Here is a 15,151-nt window from a genome sequence, read left to right as displayed (position 1 = left end):
ATATGGATATTGGTGGATATAATGGATTATTCACACATTCGACAGTGTGCATATGAGGCCTATTCCTAGAACATGGCACGTTACTCTCAAAATAATAAGAACAAAAATGTGCAGTTTCCTTTGCAAGATAGGCTTCGCATATAGATCCTTCAATCCTATTCCTCTGCTTAACAAATTGTTTGCATTTGCCAATTGTCCTACATAATGTCATGTTAGCCAAGAACATTCAAATAAAATAGAATATTACATCAAACTTATAATATTACCTCTCAAATGGATACATCCATCTGCATTGAACATGTCTTCCAAGTCGTGCCTCATGTACAAGGTGGATTCGAAGGTGTTCCATCACATCAAAGAAACCACATGGAAATATTTTTTCCATCTTACTAGAAGTTACACGAATGTTCTGATCCATCCGAAATAGGTTTTCTTCCCTTAATGTGGTAGAACACAAGTCTTTGAAAAACAAACTGATCTCTGTGATAGATTTCCAGATTCTTTCAGGCAAACCACAAAATACAATAGGCACTAAGGTCTCCATGAAAACATAACAGTCATGACTTTTCAAATGGCTCAACTTCCCTACCTCCATATCTACCTTTTTTCTAGATTCGACGCATAACCCTCAGGCATCTTCAATTCCGTAACTCAATCAAAAATTTGTCGTCTTTCCTCCAAAGTGAATGTGTAACTTGTTTTGGGCTTGAACACCTTACCATTGTTTGCTGCCTGCAAGTATAATTCAGGTCGCCTGCAATATTCTTGTAAGTCCATTCTAGCCTTCGGGTAATCTTTTGTCTTACCTTTAACATCTATCACTGTGTTGAATAAATTGTCCAAATAATTCTTCTCAATATGCATGACATCAAGGTTGTGTCGGAGAAGATTATACTTCCAGTAAGACAACTCCCAAAATATACTCTGTTTTGTCCAATTATGAGTAATATTATATCCGGGGAATCTATAAGGTGGAGCCTCAGTAACTTTACTGAAGTTCTGGACCCTCTCCCAAATTTCCTCACCTGAAAGTATCGGAGGTGGCGAATCATATTCTACTTTATTCTTTTTGAATGTATTTTTCATCCTTCTAAACTCATGATCATTAAGGCAAGAATTGACGGTGACAATCAAACCATGATTTCTTTCGGCCATGTTTCAAAGTGAACGCTTTACCATTTTCTATGAAGTAAGGACAAGCTAGCTTCCCAACAGTCATCCACCCAGACAACATTCCATACGCAGAAAAATCGTTAATAGTCCTCATTAAATTAGCACGCAAATTGAAATTCTGCTTGGTTGATATGTCATATGTTTCAACACCATCATACCACAACTGTTTTAGCTCATCAATCAAAGGTTACAAATATACATCAATCAAACTTTTTGGATTACGTGGACCGGGGATAATACAATTTAAAATATATATGGACTAGTCATACACAACTCAGGTGGTAGATTATAAGGTGTAAGAAAGACAAGCCATCATGAATATGGTGTCGCATCATGAATTTGTATTCTCCACCGACCTACTACTTTCAGTAACAACCATGTTATGAAATATTCCACGGTTACCATCGATCTTTCCATGATTTGTCCACACAAAGTAATTTTCTATAAACCCCTTCCTATAAAGATGAAGCTTAACTTCCTCCGGTTTTTTAAACTTCACACAATCGCACGTGACACAAGGGCACCTAATTACTCCTTCAATTTGGAATGGTGAAAGTGACATTGCATGTCTAATAAAGTCATTAACCCCTTCTACAAAATCCTCCCGCAATCCCAACGGATTAGGATAATTTCTATTGTATATCCAAGTACGATGTTCCATCTATACAAATAAAATAATAATAAATTAATTTATTCTACAATTATAAATAAATTAAATCTTTTTTAGTTAATTAAGATAATTAATTTTTCCTAAGTACACCAAAATTAAATTATAGTAAATATAATTAATTATAAACTATAAGTTCAATTCATATCCTAAGAGTTTAAATATAAACTAAAAGTTCAATTTATATCCTAAAAGTTCAATTCATATCCAAAAAGTTCAATTTATATCCTAAAAGTTCAATTCATATCCAAAAAGTTCAATTTATATCCTAAAAGTTCAACTCATACCCTAAAAGTTCAATTCACAAGAACAAATCCTAAAAACTCAATTCAATTCATATCCTAAGAGTTTAAACATAAACTAAAAGTTCAATTTATATCCTAAAAGTTCAATTCATATCCAAAAAGTACAATTCATATCCTAAAAGCTCAACCCATACCCTAAAAGTTCAATTCACAAGAACAAATCTTAAAAACTAAATTCAATTCAAAGTTAATAATTCAATTCTAACTAAACTATTCAAAACAATACAAAGTTAAACATTCAATTTACACCATATGTAATCAATTTAATTAAAACAATACCTAAACCCTAGATTTCAATAAAATGCAAAGTTAAACAATCAATTGAAACACTAATTAACTAATTCATAACTAATTAACAAAATATTGAATTTATACACAAAAGAAATAAGTTTTAATTTAAATCTCGAATTTTTAGGAGGTGGAGAAGGAGGGGCGGCAGTTGGGCAGTGGCTAGCAGCAGCAGTGGCAGCGGTGACGGCGACGGCGACGGCGACGGCGGGGGAGTGGCTACATGGGGTGGGGAATGTGATTTGTGTGAGAGAAATAGAGAAGGAGAGGGGAAGGGTATTGAGTGAGGAGTATGAAAATTTGGAGAAGAGAGGTAAGAGAAATGAGAGGGAATCCCGTATTTTAGATCTAATATTAGTATTAGAGACCAAAGTTGGTCGGTACATTAAGTGTTAACCGTTTGACTATTAACCGACCAACTTTTGTCGGTTATTTTTTAAAAAAACTAAATTGTTTTTTTTTATGTTTTTATTTCTTAAAATATTATAAACTAAAAAAAAATTATTATAAACTATAAGCATTTATTTTATTCACATATACAATTATTATAAATAATTATAAACTATAAGCATAATCTTTATAAATAATTATATTAACTAATTACTTTTAATAAATTATAATAGCATCTATCTAAGTAAATTTTCTAAGTTATAATTAAGTATATGAGTAATTTCACACACACACACACAAACACACACACACAGACATACACTATATTGTAATTGATGATCAATCGCATACATTACTACGTACGAAAAATTTATCAATTGATAAACTAATATTATTCTATTTTAAATATGTTTAGTCATTAATTTGACCTATTAACTCGTTTACTTAATGCTAATAACTTCTTTCGTTTCTTTAATTTGTAATCCATATATATATATACATGTCAAAGATATTTAGTATTAATTCTTCTATATTTCATTAATTCATCACTAATAATGCATGACATAGATTAATCGAAATAGGTCGAGACGTTTTGTTTTTGATATTCATTGATATAGGTGGAAACGTTTTATTTTTAATATTCGTCGATGCATCTAAGTAAGTTATAAGTCTATGAATCAATTTACAAATAGATATATTTGATTATGATAAATTATATATACTACTTAGATTATTGCTTCTTCACAAGTCTATCCCCAAAAGAACCCGAACATGTGGTCCTAGCGCTTCGTGTTCTTATATATATATATATATATATATATATATATACACACACACGCACACACACACACACACACACACTCTTCGTTGCACTACTTTAACTATATATATAGCATGTTATAGTATATGTTAGTGTATTCATTATTTGTATTACAAAATAAAGTGTTAACAGATTACATTTATATTATTTAGATTGTAAATATTTGTCACGACTCAAAATCCGTTTAAGGTCATGACGGCGCCGGACACCACTGTCAGACAAGCTAACACTAAATAGTTAGTTAAATTCTCATTTTAATATTTTTGAAATCGTGAATTTTACTTCAATTTATCTAGAAAAGATGAATTTACAGAATAAATAACAATGTTTTCCAATTTCAATACTGAACATCCCATAATCATCCCAGAACCCGGTATCACAAGTTCATGAGCATTTTCTAGGAATTTAAAGTAAAATACAATGACTGTCCAGAGTACAAATTTGGATAGGAAAGAAAATACAATACTCTGAAGGAGACTCTGCTGGCTGCAGGTCGTACATAAGATGCAGCTCACCCAAGTCCCCTTAATAACCGCGCCTCTGCGCCCACAAGGCCACTAGTCATATATGTACCTGCACAAAATGTGCAACAAGTGTAGTATGAGTATGTAAATCAACGCGTACCCAACAAGTATCCCGCCTAACCTCGAAGAAGTAGTGACGAGGGGTCGACTCGGACACTTACTATGGGCTATAATTAGTATACCAATGATATGATGAATTATGTATTTTATGAGCCAACTGTAAATACAATAACATGAGGCAGGTAAATAATTATCTTTTTAATAGGGGATTTCCAAATTTATTTTCATCTTTTAACAATTTATATCTCCGGCCAATAAGGCCATAACAAATTATCAATTTATCTTAGACCAGGGAGGCAATATCATTATTTATAAATTTCAAGGAAAGTAATACAAGCATGCACAAATCTTGCCGAGGTCGTACGGCCTGATACAACAAATATTTAAACTATGCAGTGCCAGAGGGTCGAATGGCGCGAACCATAGATGCATCTATTTACTACCGAGGCGCTCGACCCGATCCACAAATAACAATTATTTTCAAGAAAACACAAGCTTCTCATTTACAGTCAAGTATCTCGTACAAACGTTCAAGTAAGTGAATTTAACCTTATACAATTCTTTTATAAATTTCTATCACGACTAAGTGATTATATTAGCAAGTAAGGGCACAAACATTCCAAGTAGCATGATACATGTCCTAAACTAATCGGACAATAGCATAATATTAGCTACGTACGAACTCTGATCACCTCGTACATACGTAGCCCCTACAATTAGGTACAAACATTCATTTAATTCACCTATGGGGTTAATTCCCTCATGCAAGGTTAGAAAGGAGACTTACCTCGCTATGAAGTTTTATAACTGACTCCCAAGCCATTCAATCAACTCAAATCGATGCCCAACGCTCCAAAACTAGTCAATAAGTAAGAAAATCCTTATGAACTCAAATATATGATTTATTCCCAATTCCATGCCCAAATTTCGTGGCAAAAATCTAAAATACCAAGTTCTAGGTCTTTCTTCAAAATCTCAAATTTCTACTAGTTTTCATACCTAAATCCGTATGCAAACCTTATATTTATCTTGCAATAGGTAGGAATCACTTACCTTGATGTAGATGATAAAGATGGAGATCCAAAATCGCTCCAATACCGGCTCCCATGGAGGAAATGAAGCGCAAATGAGCCAAAACCTCGATTTTAAAAGAACACTGCCCAGGTCTTTCCACTTCGCGATCGCGAAGGCCAATCAACAGCTGCCTAAAAGCTTCCATTTCACGAACGTGATGCCCAGAACGCGATCGCATTGCTCAGCCCCTTCCACTTTCGCGATCGCGAACACCTCTATGCGATCGCATAGAACAACCTTCACCAAACGGGCCAGCCCCATTAACACAGCGCATTCGCGATAGCTCGGACGCGAACGCGAATAACCTCCCGCTCGACCCTCTGCGAACGCGAACCATTATACGCGATCGCGTAGAGTAAAAATCTCACCAGTCCACTTAACCTTTCGCGATCGTGGCCCTTTCTTCGTGATCGCGAAAGAGGAAACAATATACCCAGAAACCAGCAATTCCTCAAAGTCCAATATCTATCCGAACTCGATTCGAGACACACCCGAGGCCCTCGGGACCTCAACCAATTATGCCAATACGTTCCAAAATGCATTACGAACTTAGTCGAGCCTTCAAATCACATCGAAATAATGGATCGCAACTTAATTCAAGCTTTATGAACTTTAAAATTTCAACTTCTACATTCGATGCCGAAACCTATGAAATCATGTCCGATTGACCACAAATTTTGTACACAAGTCACATTTGACATTACGGACCTACTCCAACTTCTAGAATCGGAATCCGAACCCGATATCAAAATGTCAACTTCCGGTCAAACTTCTCAAAACCCTTCAAATTTCTAACTTTTGCCAAATGGCCCCAAGATGACCTACGGATCTCTCAATCCATTTCCGGACGCGCTCCCAATACCAGAATCACTATACGGAGCTATTCCTAGACTCGGAATCCCAAACGGACACCGATAACATTGAAATGCACTTCAACCCAAATTTATAAAATTCTTCTAAAAATACCAACTTCCATAATAGGTGCCGAAACGTTCCCGGGTCATTCAAAATTCGACCCGGACATACGCCCAAGTCCAAAATCATCATACGACCCTGTTGGAACCTTCAAATCCCGATTTCGAGGTCGTTTACTCAAAAATCCAATCTTAGTCAATTCTTCCAACTTAAAGCTTCCGAAATGAGAATTTTCTTTCCAAATCAACTCTGAACTCTCCGAATTTCAATTCCGACCACGCGTACAAGTCATAATACCAGTGAAGCTACTTATGGCCTCAAACTGCTGAACAATGTGCTAGGGCTCAAAACGACCGGTCGGGTCGTTACATTCTCTCCCACTTAAACATACGTTCGTCCTCGAACGTGCTAAGAACTGCTCTAAAGTTGTCTGAAATCATTGGCCAACACCTCATGCACTCACCCGTGCTATCACAACTCAGTTGAGCCCATTAGCTCGAGCTAATCTGAAGATTTTCCCTTATACTTAGCCCATTAGGCCTTAAAGCCAATTCCAACATCTGGATTTCTCTACCAGGCCTGCTTCCATTATACGAACACCATATCAATCTCTATACGATGCACCAATACATGATTGCATACCTTTGTCGTATCCAAACTCCGCACTACATAACTTACATGGCCCATAACACCCTCTGATAACAATAGCCTAAATCTCATGAATTTGATGCTCACAATACACCTCATGACATATATAAGTCTTGTTTCAACTCTGGAAATACCACCACGATGGAAGAGGCGTGTAGAAATTCATAACTAACTGCCAAGTCAACAAATCATTGAACCTCTCCTCTTGGCTAGAGTCATCACCCCATTATGAACCGAATAATGGTATTTGCTTATTTAATATGATTCATATAATCCGATCGCACTGATCCCAGATCCAAAAATCTCGTCTCTCCCAGCATAAGTTGCCCAGGCAATAAGCCACCTCAGACTCTACCAAAATTCTCATATGATGCCACAATGTGCCTACAAACTACAAACTTGAATGTGATACATAAGGAAAACGAACTCTGGAAAGAACTACTCAACCCACGTAACTAACTAGACACCTAAAAAGGCGTTATGAACCTTCCTCAGAAAATGGAAAACAAAACACACAAAAATAGCTATAGGGGACTGTACTCAACATCACACTGTTGCGACACGCAACCCGATCCAAACAACATGCATGTGGCGGCATGCCATACGATCCACACAAAAATCTATATAAGGAGATACTTACCGAGCTAGAATGCTCATTATTACAAAATACCCGAATATCGGCCACGAGCATGCTAAGTGCATAATACCATCCCCGGGGAGACAGATAGTGCCATCCGACACAAAAGTCAAGCACAACTAAGGTGTGATATATGATCTAAATATCGAGAGTCATCCCGCTCACATAACATCATCGCTACGCGGAACCTCAGCACATGTGAAATTTATCAAGCCGTTTCACAACTCACACGGCACCATATAGTATTACACGAAATAGCCAACGACAAAATGACATCCAACGTCCGAATACTCCTCCATAAGGAGCACTATGATAAAATGAACGCATCAAGCCTGATACAGAACCCATATTCGCATTTAAATCCTTTCATGGACCTCAAGCCGATTCTGATTGCACCGTACTAGGCTAATAACCTTTCAAGGATCCATAATAACCCTTTTTCCCATAACACATGAGAACAACCATCATAACCGGAATAAACTCTCACAGTCCACAACCAAATGAACCGAGCGCCCTCCAGGCATAAATTCCCAATTAGAGATATTAGCACAATCTTCATACTTGGTTTCTATTCTTCAATCATTCAAGTGACTATACGTCACACTTATAAATTTTTCCCGTGGGATATGCTCCCATGACCTTCCGCACCAGGTAACAATTCTGCACGCCCATACCACCGGCCACACTAACGTTGTGAATCAAATCGAGAATCCGCAATCAGTATGCAAAGCCTTTTACACAAGACACCGATCTCAGGTGCCGCCAGAGACAATACCAACTTACTCTAACTATCTGAATCCTTTCCCGCTCATCCGAGCTCTTAACATTCTTGTCGACACCAAACTGCAACCTTGATCCTCAACTTCCGAATCCCATGCCAATCACTGCACTTAATCATGCCAATGCGCAAGAGTACAAGAATTTCATCTTAGCTTCCGAACTACTAATAAGGTAAACACTTCACCACATAGAAACCTTTTACTTAACTTGTTCCAAGAGAACCATCTCACCACGCGATTGAATCCTCATATCTGCAGATAATACCAACCTCGAGTAGTAGTCGAAACCACCATAATCCTTCGGGGATCCGTCTGCACATAACATGCCATAGTTCTCGAAAGCCTCCAAATAAGATCAGTTACGGCGACCGTCAAACCTCGCACGTACCGTCATAAATCACATGAATAACCCAACACACTGAAGGGGCTGATCATTGCCATCATTATGCCGATTCAACCATTGCTAACCAAACTCGACTTTTCTTAATTTACTCTGGATCTTCCTTAGAAATAACAACATCTCCTTTATCAATATAACAAACTCAATCTGCACTCATCCTGAGTGACCCCATCTCACGAGACCACATTGTCCCCAAAAACTCACGAACCATCTCATACCCTCCTTGTGCGCACATCCGCATCTTAAACTGGTACACCCATTCTGATATTTCCTTTATGATTCCGAAGTTATTTTCTCCAATTCTTCCATTGCTACACCGCATACCGAAGATAACATAGAACACTCTAAGTTACTTTTATAATACGCTGCAACAACTCAATACTTAACTATATTACGGACTCAAAATCCTTAGGCACCACACTTTAACTTTTGAATCCACTAGGACCGTTGTTGAGAGTCACCCACTCTGACTTAGTCCCGAATATAATCAAACTCCCAGGTTCCACTAGCACATGAACGCCCTCTTAAGAAGCACCCAGCTGAATCACTTTCCTTGTAAATCACCTTTACATGAAGCATAAATCCTGAATCTTCCCAAAACCTGTACATGAGTCAATAAGGCCAACTATAGCACATATTCCTCAATCCTTTGCTCAAATTACCGTTGATGTTCTCTTTCCTTAGTAGTAAAACCCACCAATATGCCGATAACCAGAAATCTCACAAGTAGACAACCATGCAATCCCATCGTAGGCGGTAGGGGCTCTCCCACTTAGCTTGAAGCTACCATTGCATAATTTTTGGAATCCACCAAGACTCCTTATCCCTCATTGACATGATCTTGCACAATCAACCTGCCAGTTTGCCTCAAAATCTTCTTGTTAACCATTTCATGAACACTCTAAATCACATGCCACGTCTTGATATTCAACCTCTCATGGGATAGCCAGTAGAATTCTTCGTAGAAGCTTCGTCAGCCATGCGACCGCTGACCTGCTCACAGGAGATAGCCCACCTGTGGAAATTACATGCCGACATCTTTTAATGTCGGTGCACTGGGTACACTTACTACATAATCAGTAACCCATCCTGATCCCGTGCTCATTCACCAGCTGTACAAGTCCGTTCACTCCTCATAGACATCAACTAAAAAGGTACGACAGTACATTCCAATCCAAAGTCATGTTGTATTCTTCCTATCAGGCAACTCCTTCCCGTCGTATATTAGCCAATATTTCAAATTAAGTCTGTACACCCAATCACTGTAGCTACCCTATCACAGAACCCACATGCTACTCTGCCACTCTCCCGCTTTGGTCAAACTCACTCCTTTAAACAACTACCCGACTTATGTTTCTCACACTTGGCCTTCTAGAAATTTAACCACCGCAAGGCACCTCCCACATGTTCTTCCTCATCCTTCGCTGCCTAGTTGTTGCCTTAAATCAAAATCTACCTTTTTAGCACTTGAACCAATCGATCGCTACCAACTTTAAACCTTTCTGAAGATCATCTTCCTTGAGCCCTCAACACTCGTACCACCGATTACGTCCTGAACCACCGCACACTGCGATCTCTGACAGCCGATTCCCCTGTACTATTTAACACTACCTTGCCCCAAAGGAAAATTGATGAAGGCCGTAACATCGGCGAACTTAACACATTCAATCCAGGGTGACGACACCACATCACAGATGAAAATTCCACCATGCTCGAAATACTAAGTCTCGTTACTCCGTCAACCCAAACCTGAACAATCATAGTCCGATTGCCTTTCCTTTGCTGGAAATAAAATTCTGGATCTCTAATTCATGCACTGAGTAAACCTCCTTTCAATTCATTCACTACCCCGAGACATAGGCAAGCATCCTACCATCACATCAATACTGTGCAATAACAACTTATGAGCATCATAGCAACCTGTGCATAGCCTCAAAGCTCTCGAAAGTACAACTACTGAGCTGAAATGACAGAATGTCCTTCCACAAGGCGACGACAATAGTCCAAGAAACTACGCAGGGAGAAACATCCTGCACCACATATGTAGTTCCATTACAATTCCTCAATTCCCGATTTATAACCAGCGCCTCACGTCGCGTAAGATTGAATGGGAAGGAATTGAAGGCATAAGCCTCAAAGGAATCAAATCGCACAATGAGAATCAAGAAGGGAAGTGCTCCTAACAGCCCTATAGCCTCTCGAAGATAAAAACAAACGTCTCTGTACCGATCCGCAAGACTCTACTAGACTCGCTCATGACTCGTGAGACCTACGTGAACCTAGTGCTCTGATACCATGTTATCACGACCCAAAATCCATTAAAGGTCATGATAGCGCCGGACACCACTGTCAGGCAAGCTAACACTAAATAGTTAATTAAATTCTCATTTTAATATTTTTGAAATCGTGAATTTTACTTCAATCTATATAGAAAAGATGAATTTACAGAATAAATAACAATGTTTTCCAATTACAATACTGAACATCCCATAATCATCCCAGAATCCGGTATCACAAGTGCATGAGCATTTTTTAGGAATTTAAAGTAAAATACAATGACTGTCTGGAGTACAAATTTGGACAAGAAAGAACATACAATACTCTGAAGGTGACTCTGCTGGCTGCGGGTCGTACATAAGATGCAGCTCACCTAAGTCCCTGTAATAACCGTGCCTCTGCACCAACAAGGCCACTAGTCATATATGTACCTGCACAAAATGTGCAGCAAGTGTAGTATGAGTACATAAATCAACGCGTACCCTGCAAGTATCCCACCTAACCTCAAAAAAGTAGTGACGAGGGGTCGACTCAGACACTTACTATGGGCTATAATTAATATACCAATGATATGATGAATTATGGATTTTATGAGGCAACGGTAAACATAATATTAAATAATTCTCTTGTTAATAGGGGATTTCCAAATTTATTTTCATCTTTTAACAATTTATATCTCCGGACAATGAGGCCATATCAAATTATCAACTTATCTTAGACCAGGGAGGCAATATCATTATTTATAAATTTCAAAGCAAGCAATACAAGCATACGCAAATCATGCCGAGGTCATACGACCCGATCCAACAAATATTTAAATTGTGCACTGCCAGAGGGCCAAATGGCGTGAATCATAGATGCATCTATTTACTACCGAGGCGCTCGTACCGATCCACAAATAACAATTATTTTCAAGAAAACACAAGTTTCTCATTTACAGTCAAGTATCTCGTACAAACCATCAAGTAAGTGAATTTAACCTTATACAATTGTTTTATAAATTTCTATCATGACTAAGTGATTATATTAGCAAGTAAGGGCACAAACATTCCAAGTATAGCATGATACGGGTCCTAAACTACCTGGACAATAGCATAATAGTAGCTACGTACGAACTCTCATCACCTCGTACGTATGTAGACTCCACAATTAGGTACAAACATTTATTTAATTCACCTATGGGGTTAATTCCCGCTTACAATGTTAGAAAGGAGACTTACCTCGCTCCAAAGTTTCATAACTGACTCCCAAGCCATTCAATCAACTTAAATCGATGCCCAACACTCCAAAACTAGTCAATAAGTAAGAAAATTCATAAATATATACTCTAATACTCACTATAATCCTATTTACAACAATTCCCAACTCTATTCAAAAAAGTCGATAAAATTACCCTCGGGCCCACGTGCCCGGATTTCGAAACTTTTCGAAGATAATTATTACCCATATCCTTATTAATTCAAATATATGATTTATTCCCAATTCCATGCCCAAATATCATGGCAAAAATCCAAAATACCAAGTTATAGGTCTTTCTTCAAAATCTCAAATTTCTACTAGTTTACATATCTAAATCCGTATATAAACCTTGTATTTAGCTTGCAATAGGCAAGAATCACTTACCTTGATGTAGATGATGAAGATGGAGCTCCAAAATCGCTCCAATACCGGTTCCCATGGAGGAAATGAAGTGCAAATGAGCCAAAACCTCAATTTTAAAAGAACACTGCCCAGGTCTTTCCCCTTCGCGATCGCGAAAATCCACTCGCGATCGCGAAGGCCAATCAACAACTGCCTAAAAGCTTCCCTTTCGCGAACAAGATGCTTAGAACGTGATAGAATTGCTCAGCCCCTTCCACTTTGGCTATCGCGAACACCTCTATGTGATCGCATAGAACAACTTTCACCAAACGGGCCAGCCCCATCAACACAGTGCGTTCGCGATAGCTCCGACGCGAACGCGAATAACCTCCTGCTCGACCCTCCGCGAACGCGAACCATTATACGCGATCACGTAGGGTAAAAATACCACCATTCCACTTAACCTTTCGCGATCGCGGCCCTTTCTTCGCGATCGCAGAAGAGGAAACCAGATGCCCAGAAACCAGTAATTCCTCAAAGTTCAATATCCGTCCGAACTCAATCCGAGACATACCCGAGGCCTTCTGGACCTCAACTAATTATGACAACACGTTCCAAAACACATTACGAACTTAGTCGAGCCTTCAAATTACATCAAATAATATCGAAATAATGGATCGCTACTCAATTCAATCTTTATGAACTTTAAAATTTTAACTTCTATATTCGATGCCAAAACCTATCAAATCACGTCTGATTGACCTCAAATTTTGCACACAAGTCACATTTGACATTACGGACCTACTTCAACTTCCGGAATTGGAATCCGACCCCGATATCTTGGGGTGGACATTGGTCGGTTCGGTTCGGTTATGAATATTATCGGTTTAGCATATCGGTTATCGGTTTACAAATATGATAAATCAATAACTAAACCGATAAGATATCAGTTATCGGTTATCGGTTAATCGGTTATCGATCATTATCGGTTCAGTTATCGGTTTACCCGATTAGATAACTCAATGTAAAGTTAAGCAAAAAAGAGAAGAGTAAAACAGTTTTAAAACTCGTTTCTGGCCATAACTAAAATAGTTTTATAAAACAGTTTTATATCGGTTCTGGACAGTGGACACAACTAATTGTGCTAATCTTCCTGCTAGCTTTGACTTAATCCGACCCCTGCAATACAGTTGTTGTATCACATGTCTTACTAATTGTGCTAAAACAGTTTTATATCGGCAACTAATATTCAACGTAATCAACACTGCATTGAACAAAGAATCTGCAACAAACATAATCAAACACTACATTGAACAAAGAATCTGCAACTAATATTCAACATAATGTCGTTGCTATAACTTTTCAGTTTCCAACACTACAAACATCAACATAATGTTGCTGCTAAGCCATAAAATTTGCAACTAATAATTCAACACTAAAAACAGTTGTCCAATTGTTTGAAAGAGTAGGGATGACATCGATAGAATCAAACACAACTAATAGTTCAAACATATTAATAAAAATACAAAGTAGTAGCAATTTCACCTTAAGATTAACAAGTCCAAACATAGTACTAATAGTTCAAATTCAAGTTAACAAGACAACAACTACTCAATCCTTATAGGCTTCACCAAATTGCACTCCAAACAATGCTCAACATACCTCATTTAGTACTTAGTACCAGTTTCTCGTGTATTGTAACATAAAACAAGATGATAATAACTACATCTTACGTTCCACCATCCATCATCACCTTCTTCAATCCTTTCATAGTGACTCCAAACATGTGAGATAGCTTTGAGACCACAAAGTCGAGGCATGGTTACACCTATTAAACATAAAAAGAAAAAATATTAAGTCAAGTAATATTTGTAAACACACTCTATGTTATATAAGTTGAATAATTAACTTACCAAAGTTTTAACTCACAACTATCTAAGATTCTACACATCATCATCGTAAGGTTCGTTTTCAAGTTTGGCAAAATCTATGAGAATATATAATAACAAGTCAAACAACAAAAATATTAAATAAACTATTTATAAAAATAATATACAATCAAACAAATTAAAATATTGCTACCTTGTTCTAGTTGCTCGAGAACATCTAAATCTTCCTCAACACTTACAGGTAATGGCTCACTCCGAAGGCAATCTTGAAGGCATACTAGAACTTCCACCAATTTAGGAGTCAATGAACTCCTAAATGAATCAAGAATACTCCCTCCAGTGCTAAATGCACATTCGGATGCAACACTTGAAATAGGAATAGATAACACATCCCGAGCCATTTCAGCAAGAATGGGGAATCTAGGTGAGTTTACTTTCCACCAAAGCAATATATTAGAATCTGCTATTTCATTTTCAACTTCTTCTGTAAGATATTTTTCCAATTCTGATTTAGAATCTAAACCTCCAATCCCAGCTTTATGTCTTTTAATTTTTCAAAGAAAGAACCAAAAGCTCCTCCGCTTTGGACACTAATAGTATTCGCTAAAAGCGATGAAGTGGAAGTTTCCATTGTGTCCAATGAAGAGTTGGATAAACATGAAGAAGGACGACAACCTTTATCTTTTGAATGAGACTTTACATACTCATCAAACAATGAAGTCAT

The 15,151-nt window shown here is 37.7% G+C and overlaps 1 protein-coding gene across 1 annotated transcript; it reads right to left on the bottom strand.

The window, feature by feature from the left end:
• Nucleotides 1-14,564: 14,564 nt before the first annotated feature.
• Nucleotides 14,565-15,151, bottom strand: LOC138908889 (zinc finger BED domain-containing protein RICESLEEPER 3-like). The gene is made up of 3 exons (XM_070199609.1): nt 14,995-15,151; nt 14,667-14,911; nt 14,565-14,573 (listed from the first exon to the last, which is right to left on the bottom strand). The coding sequence occupies exons 1-3, from the start codon at nt 15,149-15,151 to the stop codon at nt 14,565-14,567; spliced, it is 411 nt and encodes a 136-aa protein (XP_070055710.1).

Source organism: Nicotiana tomentosiformis, chromosome 1 (genome assembly GCF_000390325.3).
Source record: "Nicotiana tomentosiformis chromosome 1, ASM39032v3, whole genome shotgun sequence".
NCBI lineage: Eukaryota > Viridiplantae > Streptophyta > Magnoliopsida > Solanales > Solanaceae > Nicotiana > Nicotiana tomentosiformis.
The sequence above is the reverse complement of the archived record's forward strand: the minus strand, read 5'-3'. Positions and strand labels throughout refer to the sequence as shown.

What these genes read in the sequence shown, in the direction of transcription:
- LOC138908889 (XM_070199609.1), bottom strand. Translation starts at nt 15,151, where the DNA reads ATGACTTCATTGTTTGATGAGTATGTAAAGTCTCATTCAAAAGATAAA. An exon ending in CCAAAGCGGAGGAGCTTTTG is followed by an intron (nt 14,912 to 14,994) that starts GTTCTTTCTTTG and finishes AATATCTTACAG; the next exon opens with AAGAAGTTGAAAATGAAATA.